The sequence below is a fragment of the Temnothorax curvispinosus genome, unplaced genomic scaffold (assembly GCF_003070985.1).
Source record: "Temnothorax curvispinosus isolate PA1 unplaced genomic scaffold, ASM307098v1 QBEX01010444.1, whole genome shotgun sequence".
Taxonomy (NCBI): domain Eukaryota; kingdom Metazoa; phylum Arthropoda; class Insecta; order Hymenoptera; family Formicidae; genus Temnothorax; species Temnothorax curvispinosus.
This window is the reverse complement of record NW_020220224.1, coordinates 322,865-345,427: the sequence shown is the minus strand read 5'-3', so window position 1 is coordinate 345,427 and position 22,563 is coordinate 322,865. Positions and strand designations below refer to the sequence as shown.

Below are 22,563 nucleotides of genomic sequence, written 5' to 3'. Positions count from 1 at the left end.
CCCCCTCGAACAGAAGTTCGAGATGCCAGCGCAAATTTTTAGCGCTCGTAGAATCGTGCATTGCAACAGCAACGCGTAGACAATACGCAAATAACGATTTACATGGCAGTGATGTCTTTGCGATACCTACGTAAAAAATCCGTCACGATCGTATATTGTTTGGATAAAATAACAAAATATCGACGCGATAAACACGATGGCAAATTTTTATTTAAAAAACATATTGCATCTAAGAATATACGATACAAGGATATGTGATCTACATTAATCGCACACAAACAAGCACGATTAATTGACTCGAAACCAGTTTAATTACTAGATTTATCTTTGAATCTTAAATTATTTACGAAAGACTTAATTCGGATAGAGATTTTCGAAACAAACTTTCATTATGCAGTACAGAAAGGAAACATGTAGTGCATATAGATCGTTGACTGTAAGTATTCTACATTATTCCACCAGAATGCTCGTGGAATAACAAGAGAAACAGGAAAGAGAGCTTGGAATTTACGACTCTATCCTGGTAATGCTTAGAGAATACAATCGATATACCGTGGCAGTATATTCGTTCGTATACATTGTAACGAACAGATGTAATTACGGGAATATCTTCGCCAAGTATTTTTCATTATGTACCTGACCTAAAAATTCACACACCATTAAATTACAAAACGCTTGTTATTTATCTGTTAATTCATTGTTCTTATCTTGATGACATACATTTTAATTGTTTTCTAACAAGCTTAAAGAGATCTACCGTTATCTATTTTACAATCATACGCAAAACAAAACATTCTCATTGTCAATCATTTCTAACCATTTCAAGACTTTAGAAGATTTAAAGTCACATTTAAATATTATCAAAAGATTTCACGGCAATTGTAATCGTTATTGTAATTGTAATAGCAGCATCGCGAGGAATATATTATCACCGCCGATTTTTATTTTACTGAAAAACGTCGCTCGAGAAATAAAAACACGAAAAATTTCTGACGGAATCCGCGACAGGAAAGAGTACAATCACATGTCGATAGCCGGTATTGCAAAATCACTAATGCACGGAGTTGAGCAGAACTACACCGCAAATACAACGAGAAACACACAGCGGCGAATCCTCTTCTGCGTGTACCTATATTAAGTGACCTTCCCTGTCACCGAGAGACAATGCGGCGATGCGCCGTGGCGGTTGTCTCACGTATATATCGCTTGCATTTTCTCATGTGACGTTCGATCACCGTCGTGTAAACGCTTTCAGCGAAACAACACGTAGCTCCTAAAGACACTTCAAGGCTTCGTTCTTTTTTCTCCTCTCGTAACTACTCTTTCCCGACGTAATTCCATGCACGCTTTATTGACCATCTCCTGCGAGCCGGGAAAATGCGTGACCTCTTTTTTTCCAACATTTTTATTCGCGACTGCTAATTTTTATATCTTAACGAGCGCGCGAAGGCGATACGTTATTATGCACGCAAGGCTCTCACGGTAAATCGCAAATGTATATATGTACGTATGTACATACATTATTATACAAGAGTGCGAAAATTGACTAAAATTAGTAACATTTTTCAATGCGCTTTAACTCGGCCGTTGAACTCACCGAGGAAAAAAATCTCGTTATATGCGTTCGCGTGCGCCACGCACCGGAAATTTATCGAATTCCATTACGTGAAGTAATACGTACGTCAAAGTCTTTACGATTGAAGATAACACGGGTGTAATTCAATAATGGCCAGCAAACTGCGGTCATATCGGGCTATCAATTATTTTTATTTTTATTTTTCCGGATAAGATGCTAAAGAATGTTTCATAACTGTATTATTCAATAATTCTCACGGTTATTTTATACTGAAAAGTATTCTCTGATAGTCTCTACTGAGACTTCGGAATGTGACTTAAGGTCTTTTTCTCCTCCCGAATCCTAAACTGGCGGCGGGAATTTCTATGATAGAGCGTTACATTCAAGGAGCCAAGTTCCCCATTTCGAGCGGGTGCAGATGGACGAGGAAAAGATAAATAATACGCGAGATAAACGGACACACATCGCCGATTCACCGCTGGAATTTGAGGAATCCCGACGTAGGGCCAGCCGGCCAGGTAGTCTCGCGCGCGCGCACGCAATTCTGCCTTACAATAAATACCTCAGCACACACCGGTTTTTCTCAATTATTTAAGTCACCGCGTATAGTTACGCAATAGTGCATAGCTAACCGCGATCTTACGATTCTCGCCAGCTTTTCCCCGTTTGACGTTTGACGTTCGACGTTCGACGTTGTCGGCCGATATTTCACCACACGCGTAATCTTTAGTAAGTCTTTCATTACGAAAAAGAACTATGTACATCATATCAAGATTTTCAGAATTTGCACAAAATAACAAAAATATCAATCAAAAATTGAGTAGGTTAAGTTTTAAGGCATTAAACACAACAAGATAATAAGCTGTGTGCAAAAAGATCTATTCTTTAGTTCACACAATTTCGTTGTTGTTCTTATGTGTGAATGGTTCAAATGTTTTCACAAAATATACACAGGTAGTCCGTGAACAACTCTAAACACATTAGCGATAGATTTCCTACGACGAAAGTCCTATACGACGGAATTTGTGACGTATGCGTGCCACATGGAGCGTGAAAGCGTTCACGAATACAAATCGCCACATGTACTCACGTGTAAACGCACATGTGTGAACTCGAAAGACTGCAGTGGAGACCTTATCTGTATGGGCGTATATCGGGCGTAAAAAGTTATCAAAAACATGGTTCAAATTTCCTATGTTTTCGCATTATCGTTCACGGAAAAATTTCACAGCTTTGAAAAAGGCAGTTCATGTCAGGATTGCGACTTTGGTCTTGACGTCAATTCATAAAACATTTAAATATATCGAATCGGTATAAGTAAACAAGTACGTAGTACTCCATTTATACTGCGCAATGTGATATTACGCATGAATCAAACGTCATTTTTCTTTTTTGTGTTATTGGATAAAGTTAATTTTTACCATACCGCGTTAAATCAGTAATGTATTTTCATGCTGAGTGTGTCGCAAATTTAGATAACACGTGCTTAACACGCTGCATATCTAATTCGTGTTCATTAAAACTGCGTTAAAATATTATAGATGAATTTATTTAAATTCCCGAAGTTTACATAAAGAAATTTCTCTTTTCTAATCAATTTCTTTTATCATTATATTCATACGTATAATCAACGACAACAATAGCATGTCAGGAAAAAATTTAACTTACAAAAAAGAAAAATTAAAAAATGAATGAAAATTCACTTCTAAAGTACCGTTTCCAATTTGTCGTCACATTTGTCGGACGGAAATAAAAAGTGTATTACACCCGCTTACATGATAAATGAACTTGTTAATAACGGTACGCGTGTGCAGACAGCGAAAAGACCTTTTCTTGCTTCTTCTTATCAAAAAGAATGATCACTTTATGATGAATGGCACGGTATTCAGATCCGTTTTCCGTCTAGAAGCGTTCTTTTTCAAACTGAAAAATGATTCCGATAAAGATCTGCAATGTTTCTTTGTAAAAAGAAGATCGAAGACGAATACTCCTTTTACGTAAACATTTCTAAAAAATCTTAATTTTTTATAATACACACCAATTTAAAATAAAAAATTCATAGAGATGAAAAAATTTGATAATGCATTAACGTCATTATTTTTTTGCGAAAAGAAGTGACTTGGATCAAATCTTGACGCGTGTCCAACTAATTTCCCTCGTCAAATCCGACGTTGGACGAGCGTGCGAGACAAGATCCGTAAGATTGATCGCGCTTCGTTTTTAGCAGGCACTCGTTATCATATTATATTACGCTCGAGCCGAGTGCGTCTCGTCAATGTTACATTCCTTCCTCCTTGTGCGGACAACCGCCGCATTGGGTAATCGATCGTGGCAAACGGCGAGAGACAATTAATCGTGCAAGATGGAGAACGCGCGACTAACCCGCGCACGCAGGAATGCACGTGATGTGCGTAACGTCGGCAATCAGGGTCGTGATTGCACTACACGGGAATCAAATTAGCATTGAGCGTCGGCCGTCTTTCGCCATTAGAGCCACAACGCGACAGACGGAAAGGTATACAGAAAACGATAGGCGTATTTGCGTCCGATTGGGAGGAGATGCAGCGAACGAGTCCGGTGTGTGGCTTTTACGTAACGTTTTTATCCTTGCTTCTCTGTAGATATATCTGCTTGGCGAAGTATGCGCGGCGACGTATCTTTGGTATAACTTTCCAGAGTACGACACAATAGGAACGTTCGCGTAAGCACGTCTCTCTAAAGAGTACCTAACATCTATTCTAAGAAAATATTCAGGCTAACTTTACTTTTACAGATAAAATTGCCTCACAGTTTATTAAAAAACGCAAATTTTAAAAAAATAAAGATCTTGCTTAGACTTGCTTTTCATACTATTTTAAACGTCATTCATTCATAAAATGTATAATTAAATTATTGATTGAAGGATATTATCGACAATCCGTCAGATTTTGATTTTAGTGATTGACAAGTACTTCTAAATCTCAATCAACAAATTAGACCTGCCACTATAGCGATGCATGGATAACGTGTAGATACAAGGTGTCGCGTATGCACGTGCTTCCGTGTGTAACGAGTACGTACCGCGTGTTGCGCACATAAACTATCCAAGCGTATGTTTGCTGTCTTCGAGGACTACTCTCACGAGAAGATAAAAATCTCCGTCACGCGCAAATGCGGAAAAAAGCCTTCAAGAATCAATCGCCTCATTGTCTGTGCCGATTGGAAACAGATGAATAGGAAGTGAGTTAATGGGTATTATTTCGGAGCGTGGTTTACTACGCTTAACGAAAGTCTGTTCGGTGCTCGATATATGTAATATGTATAGCTCGCATTGCAATGAATATTTTTAGAATTTTAAACTTATCTCGCAGATACCGTTAAGAAAAGATATATACGTTGTGTAATTATCATTAAATCTCATATCTCAAAATGGAATATACAATTTTTATATCAATATTATAATTTGAAAAAATTATTTATATATGTACGTAAACTTTTAACCAACTGATCTTTGCGACTTGAGTGTGATTCTTGAAAAGTGAAATCGGAACACGAAACTGATTATTACACAGAGCAACAAAACTTCAGGGATGACGCCCGTCATCCTTGAAAAATAATACGATCTGAAACTTCAGACTAAAAAAAACTTGAAGTAATTTTATTGAGCCTGTTATCGCTCGTCGCCTTCTCCAAGCATGATGTAAGTCCGCGCAGTGAAAGCTTCGCCACCTTCAGAACCGTAAATTACTTCCTGAAAATTTTTCTTTATTTCTTTTTTTTTCGATTTAGTAACACGTGCGCACACAAGAGCATACGGAAATACATGCGGTACATTGCCTCTTTCTAGTGGTGTCCTACTTTTCCTGCCAAAATTGCTGGGAAATATCGAAACGCGCTTGCCTAAGGGCCCGTTAAAAATCGTAACAGCGCGACGAAGTTATTAACTATAACAATAAGACCGCGCGAGTATTGCAAAGCGCGAGGAATTTCTAAGATCCGGAGTCGCGGCGTTCGGCGAAATCGAAATTTATCGTACGTCATTATCCGCCACGTTCGCACTCCGAACCACTTACGAGCAGCATTTCTCGAATCGCCGCCGCGTGCGTAATTACGGGACATTAGGAGCACGCGCGGCACGCACAAACGAATATAGTGCACAAAGATCGGAAGGGCCAACCTTCCGAAAAAAAAGCATCACGAATCAGCGACTTATTTTACAGCCGCGGCTTACGCGTTATCTGCTTCCTAATAATAGGACAATTTTCTGGAAAAATGTCCGAACAGAATCACCTTTATTAGCTCTCATAATCAACGACTACCGATATCTCGACAAGACATCCGCTATAAATTTCGACCCACGACTCCCAGTAAAACGGACGGTCAGCTGGAATTTCGGCAGATAATGAGCAGTGTCCTTGTTCAATGTCAACTCCCAGAAAAAATATAGCATCCTAAAAGCATTATGACGTAGGTCATAATATTTTTAGCAAACATAGTCTTCGTGGAAAGATACTATTTATTAAAGAGAAGAGTTTCATGCTAATGATGGAATGCTAATTGATAGTAAATTAGATAAAAGATGAACGTAAAAAGACCAGCAAAAGATACTCTATCGAATCTACAAAAGTTAAAAGTCACACGTATATTTTAATTTCATTTTAGATTATTATTAGGATATTTCATTGAAAATAAATAATTTTTGGAAAGCTAATTAAAAAAAACGAATCAAATGAGGCTTACCAATAAAGAATTGTTTTCTGCAAAATTTTCTGACGCGTGAAATTACTCAATTTTACTGACTCACTGATAAAATTGACTGAGTAATGATATACCATTTTTTTTCTCCCAAGAAACCCAATATTGATATGTATCATCGCGCCTCGTTCCAGCAATGTTCTTTATCTCAGCTCATTTGACTCAGCCTGTAACGAAAGTCGATCTAGAGATTAATACGCAAGAACGCAAAGATGTGTACGTAGTAATTGATAGGTGGGTGACGAACCGACGAGACTCCATGAAGCATAGGTAAACATAACTGGAATAACAGCGCGGCCTAATCATACCGCGATAAACGTGGATGAAGATCTAATTCCAGTATTGCTTTCTCCTGTTCACATTACGAATTATCTCCTCCGGCATCGGGAGATCGAACAATCGTACAATTTACATATATACAGTGAATGAGTCTAAAATCTCACTTACAATTAGATGTTGCTCAAATCTTGCTCTGCATATGCTCGAATAAGCACGTATAATTAAAAAATTACTATAATATTTATACTTAAAGTTTATATAAAAAATTTCATATATATATATATATATTTTCTATAATCTTATTCATTAAACTTAATTCGTCTAATTAAGCTATTAAATATCCACATTCGACTTACATATAAAGTTTATTTATTTATCTGTGCAAATGCTTGTAGCTACGGAATTTCCCATAAATTACTTAAAATATAGCCAAAAAGAGAGAAAATATTATACCCTACGAGAAATGCTTTTCGCAAATGGAAATTTAATCGCGTCTTTAATAATATGATATTAATGCCAATATTAGACGGTGCTCTCTCGAGAGCATATATTATTTAAGATAGAACGACACTAGACATGAGTAATTCATCTAACCTCAGCTAATAACTGGTAAGCTTTACCACGTCGGGCGTAATTTACTTGTCAGTGCAAACGAAATAATACGATATTAATCGTGAATCGAGTGAAAATACTTGTGCCATGCCGTTTCCTACTTGCATATAGATACGTGTACGGGCTAATAAACAGGTATGTATGTATGTAATGAGTGAGAATCGAACTTGACGGCTAACCGACATAACTAGCACCAACCTCCGAACATTCTAATCGCGGCACTGCAACGCCACTATCACAAACATCACTTTCTCCATCTTCAGCTCTAAACGACCATCCTGTTAACCTTTTCTAACTGCTAAAAAGGACGCCATAATGACGAGTTGTATTCAATTTCCCGTTTAAGAATGACCATAATAACTAGAATAAAACTCGTATCTCTCTCAGAGACTGTCGAACATATACCTACGTATTGAAGATGAGAATTTTATTATCACAATAACTTGCGTAAGTACGCTGAGCAAGAGTCGCCCGTATGATATATTACAGTTTCACTGATCCATGTATGCAATAAGAACGTAAAATGCAGATTAGCAATTTAAACTCGCTGATATTTAATTCACTTTAATTAAAATCCAAAGATATTAAAAGTTCAAGTACATACAAATTTACATTCAAGATTGTATTGCTAAAGCAACAATTTTTGCAAAAAAATTAACTAAAATTTTTATATACATATAAAAAAATTTTCCTACCGTAACTAATAATGGCTATTTTGAATTAGACAGTAAAAAAATCGAGGACATAATCGGCACGACATGACTAAGAAAAGATGATTAATATAGCTGCTTCGCTCGAGAGTCGAAAGTAAATTTCGCGTTCGCCAGTCGATGAGTCAATAACCTTTAAATATTCCTCGCATGTCGATTAGCCGAAAAAATAATACTTGCGAAGGATGCACGATATCCCCTCTTCCTCCTACGATATTTATGACCGATATAAAAACACCTTACGTCGCATTACGGAATACCCGCATTTGTACAGACTTCAGCCGTGTACTTTCATCGAACTGCACAGTTTACAGTCTATAGAGTCTACGTTTATATTATGCAAAAATTTATAAAAACTTGTGGAAGATAAATGTAATTTATTCGCGAAGGAGAATTGTATGCGGAATAAGCGCAAAAATTCAAGAATTTATACATTAAGTATACATATATGTACCTATGTGTGCAGATCTGTTTAAAAAATAAATCTCTGCTATATCTTAGACGGATTATCGTAATACATCAAGGTATCTTATGCGTCTTGTTACATGCACGCGACACCGTTTATACGGTATATAATTCATCGGTAATGGCTTTTCCGTCACTAGGACAACATGACGTAACGACGCAACTAATTAGGGGGCTGCGGAAACATCGAACGCCCTTGCATTTTATGTACCAATATTTCAGGATACTTGAAATACTTTCGCAGAGATAGTTGCGACGATCGGACGGAAATTTACGAGTACGTCTTAACTTGCCATCAAGGACGGCACGAGATTTCGTCTCGGTTGGCATTCTTGCGCAACAAAACTTTAGATATACTGATTGAAAACCACGCGCGCTCGTTAAGAGAAGTATCTTTTAATACTTTCAATTTTGTTGCACAAAAAAGTAGTACGTTTCCAATACATTAAACTCGATACGTTAAATCTCTCTAAAAAATTCAACACAATTTTTTAAAAAATTGTCAAACTATTAGTACATCTACTCATATGTCAATTAAAGACTCGTATTGCCAACTCGAGTACAATATCCCTTCGATGGAATAGAAAAAATAGAAAAGTATTAATTTGCCAGATACGTGCATATCCTGAGATAGTAGGAAAATCTTAACGATACGATTTAGCTGATAAGAGAAACAGTGAGAAATCGTTATATACGAATTATTTTCTGCGGGCAACCCGCACATACGCAGACATAGACATTATCGGGCGTACGTAGGACGCAAATCACACGTACCATTTATCACGCGCGCGTCGAGAGATCTCGCTAAAAGCTCGTCGGCACAACAGTCTCCGCGGTATTAGCGATAATTTTGGCGCGTACCGTTTCGTGTCACACACAAACGCACGTGCGCGCGGCGTATAGAATCTCCTTTAACCCTCTGTGGTTGAATATCGGCATTTAACTGACCGCGGACTTTTACTCTTTTGCTCGAATGCGTCGGCGCGTAGCCGCGTCGCACGTATCCGTACGTTAATTAGAGTTACGAGTGACGTGCGAAACGGCAATCTACTTTAATTAAGTACCCGGGGATATAGTTGATACCGTTAACTCGTCTCTTGATTATTTTTATTACGACCGCACCACCAAACGTGCTACGTATTGCAAGGTGATCTAAATTAGCGTTTGACGTGTTCTGCATGTCGCACGTTGTTTTATATTGCGTTGCAAATTATCTTCGATGACCTTCTTTAAAAAAAAATGACATCTTCATGAAAGTCTCTGTGAGCACGGCTAGTAATATAGCTAAACTTAAATTTTAAAAAATATGACTAAAATGTGTGATTTACGAGATATTCGGATGGTTCTGTGAGCAAGTAGATCGAGTCCGAAAGAGCTCGCGAGAAAGAAAAAGTCGCCGCATAATCGCGACTGCAATAATCAACGTGCTTGTCGACAGCGTGCATTTATGTGCGTCATAAAATCGAATGTTAGATTTACACCGACCCACGCTGAATCGCCGACCCAGTTCAAGATCCGAGAACGAGACGAATCGCAATGGAAAAAAGAAAAAAATACCAATATAAAAAAGAGAGAAAGAGAGAGAGAGAGAGAGAGAGAGAGAGAGAGAGAGAGACAGGTCGTTCGTCACTTGGCGCGCGGATAGAAAGCAGCCGGTCATCGATCGCGCTTTCCTTCTTACGACCGCGTACGCGCGAAAGACGTCAGGGTTCAGCGAACGACGTAATATACGCGTGTAGATACTTACGTACACGCCGACGCCGCTTCCTTCGCCGCGCGCGCGATCGAGCGTGTATCCGGCACTTCCTTCACCGCGATCGCGGCGGAAACGCGAGCGAGGGAAGCCGAAAGCCGACGCGTATCGGGAGGCTGGAGATTTATTTCCCTCCTCGCGACGGCATCAACGATGGCACCTGGATACCAACCGCTTCCTCGCGTGCACCGCGCGAAAGAGCAAGTGTGAAAACGACGTTACACGCCGCGCATTAATTCGCACGCATCCGCGGTGCTCCCGCAGCTCCTTTTATCCGCGTCACGCGAAATAATTCCGCCCGATTCACTCCGGGGAAGAGCCGTGAGAATACGTGTATTTCGATTCCGACGTGAATCTTTTTTTACGTTTTCCTTCCTTCAGATCAGCATGTTTACGCGACGTTCGTCGTTAGAGATAATAATCGATGCCAACTCGGACTCTCGCTTTTCGCCCTTGCAGCCTCTCTTTCTCTCTCGCCAAATATTTAACTATCAACGCGTATTTTTCATCTCTATGTCTGAAGCTCAATTGTGTCGATTATATCAACATGATTTTGAAAGCAAAATAACTCGGCAAAAATGGTGATATGTGACAATGCGCGCGCGAAAGCGGTACGAATCAACGGACCGCGAGACACGAGACCGAGACACGCGCGGAGAATTTCCCTACGGAGAGAACATTAAATACCGAAGGTAACACCTCTTACTCTCGCATGTATAATGTGTAGCACTTATCCTCGATGTGTACGCGCCGCTACATTAATCGCCAAAGTCCATTTCGATTTTTACCTTGGAATTTGCGCCGCGGCTTCCCGATTCAAATTTACGCTTTTATTTCTTCGCAATGTCAACGGCGAGCAAGTGTAAAACCGGGACAACGCGATATACTATTCCGATCAGGTCTGTTTATAATCATATCGCGGAAGCACTTTCACACACGTCGCGACGAGCGAAATGCTCGAGGTCGAAGACTTATTCTTGTCATATCGTACCAAATGGCTATAAAAATTGTTTCAATCCTCGTGAAATTCTAGTGGGCTGTATTTTACACATTTATACAAAGACTCACAAGACACAAATGACTCTTACTCTCGACCTACGTGGTCAAATTTATATTAATTATAATAATCACGACGTCAGTTAAATCGAGAGTAAAAAAAAAGTACGTTGTGTAAATTGTTTACTGGCGAAAATATAAGTTTCCGATTTGTTTTACTCACAAGACAGTTTGCAATTTATATCGCACGTAATAACACATTACATGCGATTTATTTCGCTACGTAGTTAATTGAACGTTTATTAACTGTTAAATATATCGACCTCACCATTTCTGCGCCAAATTCCTCACGTACGAGTAAGGTTAACTCGTCCGGAGGGCGAGGATTATCGCGGGCCGCGACACTAGCCCGAGGCCCGGAGCGGCCGGAGCGGCCGGAGCGGCCGGAGCGGCCGGAGCCCGGGCCGATATCAACGGATACGCTTATAAATCAACAGGGCACTCCACACTCCACTTACCGTGAGCTGCGTCTTGTCAGGCGCAATCGCCGTGATCTCGACCGGCCTCGGCTCCGGCGGGTTCGCCCTGCTGAGAAACGCAGCCGGCATTTTCGCGACGAGGGACAGCCTCCTGGTGAGCCGTCTGCCCACGTCCGCGCGTCGGCGCAGCCTGACGCGTGGTCCGGTGCCCTTGTAGCTCCCGAATTCCATTCTCGATCAGGATCCTTCGGTCCTCTCCTTCCTCGGCTCCTTCATCGGCTCATGGTGACAAACCACACACGTTACACGTTACACGTTACACGTTACACGTTACGCGCGACGACACCGGCGTTGTCCCACCGCCGGCGCCGCGGTAGATCGTTGCAGTCACGTGATTATTCGAACGAGCGTCGCGTCGTGTCCTCGTCAACGTCCATCTCGAACGCTTCAAGCTTCAAGTTTCGAGATTTCCCCTCACGGTTCACTGATCGCACTGATCGCACTGTCCACAGTCCGCACGAGCCGGCGAGGACTCCGACGTTTCGGAGCTACCGCCGCCATTTGCATTTTGCGCCGGTTTCAAAATCGACTGGCGCCATTCAGATCCCGCGCGCTATCACCGGGATCGATATCCGGCCATGGCATCCGGCGTTTCTCTTTCTCCGCGATTCGCGGGGTGTCTCGTTCGAATTATATGTCCCGGACGACAGTCTCGACGTGAATCGCGCGACGTCGCGGCGCACGAGACGAACCGGGCACGCACGCGACGTAAAAACCGACTGGATGCTGGAGCCGGAGGCCGGAGGTACACTCACGCACACAAGCCTCCCTCGCAGCGAGTGCCGAGTGGACGCAGTGAGGGGAGGGGACGAGGGCGCGCAGCCACACGTAGCTACGTTCGTGCACCTGCGGGCATATGTGCGCCGTGCGGGCCTGTTCTCCTCTCTTTCTCTCCTACCTCCTACCGTCTCTCCCTTCGTCGAGGATTCGAAAAATCGAGGCGCGCGCGGAAAAGAGAGCGCGCGCCCGCCGACTCGTTCTCACCGCCCTGGCGATCGCTCGCTCGGTCTGCCTGACGCGCTTCGACTGAAATTGAATCGCGGCAGCCTCCTACCACGCGGTCCTCCGCCGCCGCGTCGCGCCGAGCCGGCCACCACACCACTAACTAACCACCGCGCCGCGCCTCACCCCTCGCCCTCACCTCGCCTAGCGTTGCGCCGTTGCGCCGTTGCGCCGATGCGTGCGAGGAGCCGCCGGCGCGCGCCGTTGGTTGGTAAACAAAACGTGTCCCCGCGGGAGATTAGCGTCGCGCGACGACCAGCGACGACGCCAACGACGTCCAAACGTTCGAGACTGATGATGTAACGGGTGCGCACTGCGCGCACGACCCCCACGACGCGGACGCGAACGCGACTAAATTTATCGCTGCGCGACGCGCAACACCATCCGCGTACGATGTTACGGAACGCGACAACTTCAGACCGTAAACCGTAACGTCTCCAACCGTCAATATGGCGTTAGCTTGTAAAAATGAAAACGTGCAAACGTACGCTTTACGTTTCTCGATCGGATTAAGATCGATTGAAGATCGTTCGCTTGCACTTGCTGCACGTACTAATGGTATTTTTCGCTCTTTCCTTCCTCTCAGCGCTTGTATCATTTTATAGAAAAGAGAGCGAAAGTAAAAAAAACAATAAGCCTTATTTTGATTTCCAATGTACCTGTTTCTGAATGCCGAAGGTGGGAAAAAATGAACGTGCTTAACACGTCAAATTTGTTATAAATAACAATGCTGCGCCGAATAAAATATACCCCCTTAACTTTGTCACGAGAGCATTGCACGTAAAACGAATCGATTTTCGTTTAACGAGGAACGGTCTTTGCGAAACGCGATATTGCCGCGCGAGTCGCGAGACCAATTAACTTCGCTGCGCTTTTACGCGATATATTGAATAGGCGAGGTGCTGCATCGCGACATCCGGTGTTTCTTCAGGCGAAAGCCATTGTTTCCCGCGCGAGAGAAGAGAGAACTCGTCGGACGCGTAATCGGAAGCCGCAGAAGGTGCGCGTTCGCGATAAGAAATCGCGGAACGCGTGATTTATATCCGCGATCCGCGCGACGTCGCCGTCGCCGGCAGTCGTTGACAGAAGCGTCCTAAAGACGCGCGGCGTCGCCGATACGTTTCCTTCCTCGCCTATAAATAACACGAAGACCTATTAGAAAGCGCATTTCTACGCCGATCGCGTAGCATGTACGTACGTCCCGATCGGTTGCATAACGCCATGCGTCGCCATGTTATTTGCCGTTCGATATCCGTCGAGGCTCGATCTTCGACGCTTCGAGGCTTCAAGGCTTGTAAACGCGCTCGCGGCATCGGCATCGCGAATGCCCTAACGCGTAAATATGCGTGCCTATTCGGGACTATTTCGTATTTAGATATTCACGACTTCGACGATAATAATTTAATGTGTAATAATTACGTCCTTGTTGTAATAATATGATAAAATGTAATATAATAAAAACATCAACATATGTATATAATAAAATGTATATATGTATAATGTTATTGATATTATTAGAAATCAATGTTATCAGATATAAGTGTGCCAGAACGATCGAGGTGTAACCCTTCTACGACAAACTTTATGTTAGACGTGATTTTCAGCACGCACATATCGCACTCTTTCCCATTTCAATTTAATCGTTAGATGTTGCTGCCGTTATTGACATTATAAACGAGCAGCGGCCACCAGCTTTCCTGCAACTCGCGTGTGATTCACGTCTCTTGTGTTCTCAATTCTCTGCGGCACGATTAAAAGACACTGACGACGTCCATTTAACCGCGAAAACATTCGTAAAGTCTATGAAAGGAATAAGGAATCTGTGGAATGGAAGATTTGTCCGGTTAAAAAGCTGCGATCTGTTAGTTCGCAGCAAATATACATATAGGATTTACGACGTTAAGTTTTCCACGAAAACGTGTGTTGAGTTAGGCATATATGTAAATCCGATTTCGCCTACTCTCCTCAAACTTTGAAGATTCTGATAAATTCGCCATCTGTAGAATTTTCACGTGCTCATTAAGATTAGAAATTTGCGATAGTTGTCATAAGAGGCCGCGGACAGAGAAGGATCGCGTTTAAAAGGATCGCTCGTCGAGGATTCAGCGGCTGCTACTTGTCTTGAGAAAGGTTGGTGAAATCGACTGCTAATCTACGTTTTTCCTTTCGCCGAGAAGTAGCTATTCAACGTGAAATGAAGTCCGAATCTTGGTGTGCATTTGTACACAAATTGAAGCTTGGCGGAAGCGACATTCGCACCTTTCACCCTTGATCCCGCGCCGTTTCTACGATTTCTTCTACGAGTTCTCATCGTCTGTGTGAGAAGTGCGCGCGGCCTTGCGCAGCTTACACGGCCTCGTCCAAGATGCTAAACAAGATATACGCTGTATAAACGTACAGAAATGTGAATACCAAAAATCTATACGATATCTTTCTGACAAATACGAGAAATGCTGTTAATGCTGAAAATGAATGGAAAATCCTACGATTCTCATTGATTAGTCAAGTGTATATTTCTAATATATTTTCTTTATTTAATCTCCAAACTTGTTTCAAATCTAAAGATTACTCTCGAAAAAATCATGTATAATAGAAATATTGAAAAACTTAAAAAGCTTGGGCGACTTTGGCCAATTAACTTGATCGGCGATTAATTTAAATAGCAGAATTTTATTTAAAGAAAAACTTATCATCATCGTTTAACCATCGTCCCTAATCTAATTTTTTTAATCGGACGCAAATCGAAATTAGTCGGTGTAGAATGTAAATAAATCTGGCGTACGCCAGGCGAGTTAACGGAGGTGTGATCTGTCGGGTGCTCGGAGTACTAAGCGGCATATCGACAAGAAGGCAAAAAGGGCGACATCTTTCATTGGTGTCTGCCGGCTGCCCGACGGGCCGACGCCGACGAGATTTTTTGGTAATTTCGGAGTAATCTCCGGAGTCCGGAGTCCGCGGACGCGGAATCACGCCTCACGCCGGCCGCGTGAAGTAGATGGCGCGTGCGAGTGCCGCGGGCCGCGGCTACGAGAACGGCGGGTCAGCCGTCAGGCGGGTGGAATAATTCGCTCCGGCTTCGAGCGACGAGCACGTCGAGCACTACCACGCACCACGCACGAGTATGACAGATCGGAGCAGAGACCCGGAGTCGACCGCGAGCACCGCTGCCGAGCAAACGGGCGCGCGACGGAAATCCAGGCGTGGAAACACGAGCGGGAAACTCGCGACGCTTCTTCGGCGATGCGAGGGCAGTCGGCGTCAGGAGTACAAGAGGGAGGATCCGACGAGCGACACCAGGTCGACGGAGCACAGATTCAAGGGTCCGTCGAGCAGCAAGCTGTCATTCCTCGATTTCGTGTGCAATGTCAAGAAGCACCTGCTACTGAAGAATCTGTGCAAATCCAAGAAAAGGGTAGGCTCTTTTTACTATTTTTTCTCCTCTCCATGGCCATGGTTCTTTGTCTGGAGCAAGATTTCTTTTTTAATCTTCTTCTGCTTCTGCGATGCTCTTTGTTTTTCTTTACAACATATGCCTTCGTGATCTTGTCTGAAATCATTGTTCCTTTTCAGAGCAAAGAGACAGAAACGACGAGCCCTTGCTCTGGCTCAAAGCAGAACAATGTTATCTCTGTCATTGAATCTCTCAATTCATGTCAGAAGCAAGACGTGTCAACTGACGAGCAGGCCTTGTTGTCGGATAGAAGACTTTTGTATGAAGCCAGATTAGGTGACGTACTTGAAAATTCCCACTACAGTATTGAAGGAAATATAGCTAACATTAGCACGCAATATGGTTCATCTGGCACAAATCTTCATACAGTTCCTACGAGACAGCAAGCTAAATTGATAAGCGACATTGCGACTGTCAACGATGCAACGGTAATGCAACCTACCTATTCTAATACAATGGTGGCAGTTTCTAATGCAATAGCACAAGTCCCTGGCAGTGTAAACGAAACGTTAAATAACGAACATAAAGTCAAAGCAAGTCTCGCAAAAGAACTGCTTAATCTAAGTAAATATGGATGGTATTGGGGTCCCATATCAGGAGACGAAGCTGATGCCAAACTCATATCTGAACCAGATGGTGCGTTTCTGGTTCGGGATTCGTCAGACGACAGGTGCATATAACAAATAATTTACAGGATTTTCTATTCTCATATATATATGTTAACATTCTATGATTATCTGTAGGTACGTCCTAACACTCAGCTTCAAATCATCTGGAAAGATGCTGCATGCGCGTATGGAGCACAGCGGCGGCCTATTTTCTCTCTGTAATCAAAGCACCGAGAACGAAGGCTTTAATTCGGTGGCTGCTTTAATAAATCACTCCATGAACTTCAGCCAGTCCGCCGTAATATGTTACTCGAGGCCAAAATATCCGGGATATCCGTCGTTCCCGGTCAGATTAACGAAACCAGTGAGCAGATTCACGCAAGTAAGGAGTCTGCAATATCTTTGTCGTTTTGTCATTCGTCAGTATATTAGATTAGATAATATACACAAGTTGCCTTTGCCAAAAACTATCAAGGGATATATTCAAGAAGCTCATTATTAAAATCTAACAGATAAAAAAATAAAAAATGTTGAGATTAATAATGAACGTATTTTTATCAAGATACATATTAATACAAAAAGAGTGGTGTAGAATAGACTTTTATGAAATGGCAGTAAAAGTATGTATATATGTATGTATATGTATATACCTATACGTATATACGTACACACGCACATATATGTGAGAAATCTTTTTATCCTCGGTATATACAATATATATATATATATATATGTATATGTTATACCTTGTAAAAATGTTTTCAAAAATATTTTCCTCAAATCATGACGTATCATTATTCAACATCAAAAAATATAAAACAGATAAAAATTTATAAAAATTGAATATTAACGTTGTTTTTTTAAATATTACGTTATTGAATGAAAAGAGACTATTTCATATTTATTAAAAGTTATGTAATCCTAGGAGAAATTTGCAATAAAATTTCTATAAGTTAATTATCGTAGGTAAAGAATTTGACTTTTTCTGCTATCTTATAGTGTTATAGTAGCAGAATATGAAGAGTAGCAAAATTTTTATATAGCTGACTCCAGATGATTATACTTAATTATGATAATATGCAGGGTAAACGAATCATTGTTTTTTAATCTATTGTTAAAAGAATGTTGATATAGCTTTATGTAATCAACAATTTATATCTTTATATTTTGTACGGAGATAATATAGATTTACGACCTATTTTATTGTACAGATTTTGTTAAAATATATTACTGTATAAAATAAAGTAGCTATATCTGCTAATGTTTCCTTTCTCAACATTGATTTCTAATGCAGAAAATCAGGTTCCCAAATAAAATAAACGTTTCTCTTAATTTTAATAAGAAAAGTCTTAATTTTATTTATTCGAAAACATCTATAGAAATTCTTCTCTTAAAATCTTCTTTCATTAATCTATCTCTTTTTTTCATTAATTTAATCCAAGTATATTACGGGCCTAGAACAGAAAGGTAATTATATGTACAGTATGTATATATATATAAATCAAAGATGGCTTAAAATTTTATTTATAATCGATCGGAAATAACTATACCGTTATAAAAACAGCAGTACCAGTCTCCGTAACACGATTTAGAGCTTCATCTGGCTTGTTTGAGCTGGAAAGCATCATTTGTACTTGTAAAGTATCCTGTATTCGTCTCTCTAAGAACAGCCAAGTTTCTTTGTGGTCTTCACTTCTATCTTGCAGCATGTACAATTCAGTGGATTTGTAAATAGTCGCCAGTATCATTCTCCTGATATACCAGTTAATCTAATCAAAGTAATGTACTCTATTTAAACAGCACATATCCGAACAATATCTTTCTTATACTAACAGATAAACATTAGCGATACGACGTACATCAACAGACCTATCGCCAGCATAATAACAAATATCATCGACTAAAGTTAATAAATTTGCCAAAGCGGTCGGTACGTTCGGTGGCAGGGTCATAATAGCCATTGCCTGCGGCCAGCTTTTTTTGTAGGGGATCACCATTCTCAACCGTGTTTCCACGGCGTCACGAACTTGTTGCTCTGGCGTCTTCCGTGGACTCGAGGAATCTGTTTCGATTACCATTGCTTCTTTCTCCAGGATTTGATTTAATTCCCGATTACATATAGAATAAAAATATAGCACTAATGCCGCGCTACCATTTGGAAACAGTCCGTGTATCACGCCTGGATATCCAACCGACTCAGCACCTTCGGCATCGTAATTTTCAATTACATCATTTTTATATGGACAAACAATAATTAATAAAACTTAGTATATAACGAAGTTTGAAATACAATTATATATAATTTATACATTTAAAAATAATAATTACCAAAAAATTGTTCAATTTAAAATACGAAGTACATTTTTTATATACTTTTTCAAAGACTTTTGTTACAAAATATGTTTCAGATATTTTCCACATCTACAAAGTTTTTATGTACCGATTAATTTCACGAAAGGATCGATTTCGTGATAGAATGCTGATTAACATTGGGTTATAATTTTCAAGACAATAATCATGTATAAAAATTATTAAATATAAAATTTTTTTATTTTTATTTTTAAAACATGTTTCAAATCCGTTTCCGTCAAAACTTTGATTTAATTTATTAATCTATTTTTCATAGGACATGTAAATCGACATTACATTTTATTTTTCATAATGCTCAATGGTTTTTTGTTATAAACTACATCTATTTCTCAAGACAGTATAAAAATTAATTAGAAGAGATAGCATATAAAAATAATCGCTCAAATTACCAGCACTGATAGCTTGTTTGCTCCATCCCATATCAGGAACAAATTTTAAAGAAGCACTAAGTATTTTTGTCTTAATGTTTTTCTCATACTCTTCGTCGTTCTCTTCGTGACCAGATTGTTGCGGTTCTGCATTTCTATTATCATTTTCAGATTGATCGACTAGCAAAGCTCTGGAAGTCCATAAACATCTAAAACCTGATAAAATCAATATCTACTTTTAAAATCATCTACATTAGATATGCATTATACATAAATATATGTTATATAAGAATAATTCATGTTAATATAATTTTAGTATAATTCTTATCACTCATACATAATGTACTAGTAAAACAAATACAATTTAGAAAATTTTTTTATTAAATCTTAAACAATTACAATTTTATAGTAATATGTTTCATAGTTTCATTTTCATAGTTGATTTTATTTCTACTCAGTACATTCATCAGACTTTTGCGTAAAATTTTCATTCATATTTATGCATTCATTAACTCGTATAAGGATGCTTTCCATTACATCTAAACCATTTAGCACTTGATAACAAATGCAAGTTTTTTGAGAGAGTGACATAGCTGGTAATTGTTCACTGCCAACGGTCAGTGTAATTTCCATGTTAGCCTTCATTAGCTTGCTATAATCTTCTTCTTTAACTAAATCCTTTTTCTGTTGCTCCAAATCTTTTGTCTTCACTCTCCAATGTGCTTTGCATAAATCTATCCCTTTTCTCAACGGATTTAGATAATCATTTTTTAGCATATCTACCATATTCCAAATACCCGTCTCATTGTTCTTATCTCTGATAAATAAAAATCTCAGCAAGTTCAGCGCAGTGATGATTTCGTCTGACATTTCCACCATATCAGACGAACTTCCATGTGGCAGATTGCAAACCTTCTTCAATAACAATTCCATATTTCTTCCGAGAAATTGGGGATTTCGTGGAGTTGAATCGAGACATTGAATGATAGAAGATTTAAAGATGCCAGTGATGAAACTCAGCAGGCCAGAATGTTCAACAATCTCGTACAAATGCAAAATAATAGTATATCTAGCTTCCATGTTAAATATCTCTATATATTCTTGAAAAACGCGTGCTGCCTTCTTCCGTTGCTCATCATTATTAGAGTAAATCATCACTTTAGTGATTGGTTGAAACAATTCTGTATATATATCTAATTCCAACACCTTAGAATCTACAGAATGAGGTGAAATGCGTTTTATAACGTGTTCCATGAAAATTAATCCATTGGGGATTGAACAATCTTTGCTAAGCAATTTTTCGAAAAAATATGCACACATTTCAAGGATGTAATAAGAATTATATACTTGCGGTACATTTACCCAATAGTTTTCTTTGGTAATAACATAAAAGTAAAAATTGGCGTAGGCCATATTCGATATGTTAAGAGTCCAGATCTGATCATGCGGCACTGCGCGGCATTGCGCTTTGAAGTAGGTAGGTCGTCTTTTACGTTGGCTAACAGTATCCAAGGAATATAATATATCTCCGGTGAGGCGAAGTGCTTGTGTCACTATATTATCCACGAGTTCTTCATAGACAGGTTCTTCACCGATGTATTTGTTCAAGCAGCAGAAGGGTTTCCCGCACAGAAAAATAAAAAAGCTCAAGAGGTAGTCCCCCAATACAGATCCTTCCTCCTGCTTAGAGTTTATATCTATCGCCTCTTCCACCAACGGCTCTAGGAACACTATGACTGCTTTATATGTATGTATAATTCCATCACTAGCTGCTTCCGGATCATCAACTTTATCTGGCAGTGATAGATTCAAGATATACATCTGAAATCGCTGCAAGCACCAATCGATGACTTTGCCCTTGTTCTCTATCCTCATTATGCAAGAACGCATTGTATTCAAAATAGCACAGAAATTCACATGGTCGCTCGTGTGCGGTACATGGTTTAGGAACTCCAGTATGGTTATCTTGGGATCACAATTCTCAGCTATGAACATCAATACGTTTGAAGAGCATTCAAACGCTGCTTTCTTGTGTTGTAATACAGAGCTCGTGAGATTCAAGACAATGACAGACATAATACGGCCCAAGCCTTCTTCAGTGACCGAGGAATCCGCCTTTAAAAGCTCTATAGCTTTCTCGGTGTTACACTCGTCCAGAAAATTGGTGATCTGATTGACAAGTTGCGTCATCATATTGGCCATCTCACCAAGCTGACAACAGTAGAAACATAAAAATGCAGATAAAATTATTCTTCGAAAAATATATTTCTATATTCTGTACCTTCTATACGTATATGTATTTACCTTTTTATGTGACAATATCAGGTACTTTCTTCTTTGTTTGCGAACTTTTCGTCAAAGAAATACTGACGCAGATGCGCGTTTCCCCTGTTTTCATTCCTGAGAAAGAAACATCGAGCACGACGTGTCTTTCTCGAAAAATCTTCGTGCGAGCCGCGAGGTTACGTCTTCGCGAAAGGGCGTACGTTACACGAAATGACGGACCCTTCTATTTTTCACGTGAAAGGGCGTTCACGGAATGGAATCTAATGACGGTCATGTAAGATTGAGAGCGATACGAAAATTCCAGAGAAAAACTGTCTGGAATGGAAAGAATTCGTGGGAGGGAACGCAGGATCAGACGCGATACGTGACAAGCTTGGCCGTCGGCAGTGTCGGCACAAGTCGCCAACAATTCGCTTACCGGCTACTGCAAGTCTGCTCCGCGCCGAGCGGAATGAATTAATCATCGCCATATCGCCGAGTGTCCCAGTCTCGAGTTCCTACTTCCTACTGCGTGACTGCCAAGGATTCTCCAGTGTATCGTACAATTCGTGCATGTTACTGTTCTCGAGGCGCGATTAGAATTTCGCGAGGCGACCACGTTTGGCTGCGTTTGGCGGTTGCGCCGCGGCGGTTTTAAGACACGGAAATAAGGACGCGTTGTTCGAGCGGATGCGCATTCCTCGGAGCAGCCTTAAAACGAGCAATAACATGGACTTCGTGTCAAGCGTTAATTATGTTTTTTGCGAAATCAACAAAATGTTAGACACAAACTTAACCTAACATTCGTAAATTTAAAGAGATGCATGATGCATGG

At 40.4% G+C, this 22,563-nt stretch overlaps 4 protein-coding genes across 5 annotated transcripts in view; 1 reads left to right on the top strand and 3 right to left on the bottom strand.

Moving 5' to 3' along the window:
- Positions 1-12,679, bottom strand: part of LOC112460267 (rho GTPase-activating protein 20-like) — a 188,670-nt gene extending 175,991 nt beyond the window's left edge. Inside the window, exon 1 of the mRNA XM_025024874.1 lies at positions 11,644-12,679. Coding sequence (XP_024880642.1) covers positions 11,644-11,835 — 192 coding nt within the window. The 5' untranslated portion in view covers positions 11,836-12,679. The remainder of the gene's footprint in view (positions 1-11,643) is intronic.
- Positions 12,680-15,547: 2,868 nt separating this feature from the next.
- Positions 15,548-17,265, top strand: LOC112460295 (cytokine-inducible SH2-containing protein). Of its 2 annotated transcripts, XM_025024921.1 has the most exons (4): positions 15,548-16,078; positions 16,237-16,393; positions 16,487-16,787; positions 16,861-17,265. In XM_025024921.1, the coding sequence occupies exons 1-4, from the start codon at positions 15,788-15,790 to the stop codon at positions 17,225-17,227; spliced, it is 1,116 nt and encodes a 371-aa protein (XP_024880689.1). In that variant the 5' UTR covers positions 15,548-15,787; the 3' UTR covers positions 17,228-17,265. The 2 variants fall into 2 exon arrangements, with proteins under 2 accessions (XP_024880689.1, XP_024880688.1); XM_025024920.1 differs by having other exon boundaries at positions 15,550-16,078; positions 16,237-16,787.
- Positions 17,266-18,053: 788 nt separating this feature from the next.
- Positions 18,054-22,517, bottom strand: LOC112460296 (ubiquinone biosynthesis protein COQ9, mitochondrial). Its single transcript, XM_025024922.1, has 5 exons — positions 22,168-22,517; positions 19,485-19,679; positions 18,585-18,928; positions 18,276-18,494; positions 18,054-18,179 (listed from the first exon to the last, which is right to left on the bottom strand). The coding sequence occupies exons 1-5, from the start codon at positions 22,217-22,219 to the stop codon at positions 18,153-18,155; spliced, it is 837 nt and encodes a 278-aa protein (XP_024880690.1). The 5' UTR covers positions 22,220-22,517; the 3' UTR covers positions 18,054-18,152.
- On the bottom strand, positions 19,822-22,158 carry LOC112460293 (glomulin). The gene is made up of 2 exons (XM_025024918.1): positions 21,768-22,158; positions 19,822-21,674 (listed from the first exon to the last, which is right to left on the bottom strand). Exon 2 carries the CDS (start codon positions 21,663-21,665, stop codon positions 19,914-19,916), a length of 1,752 nt encoding a protein of 583 aa, XP_024880686.1. The 5' UTR covers positions 21,666-21,674; positions 21,768-22,158; the 3' UTR covers positions 19,822-19,913.
- Positions 22,518-22,563: the final 46 nt, after the last annotated feature.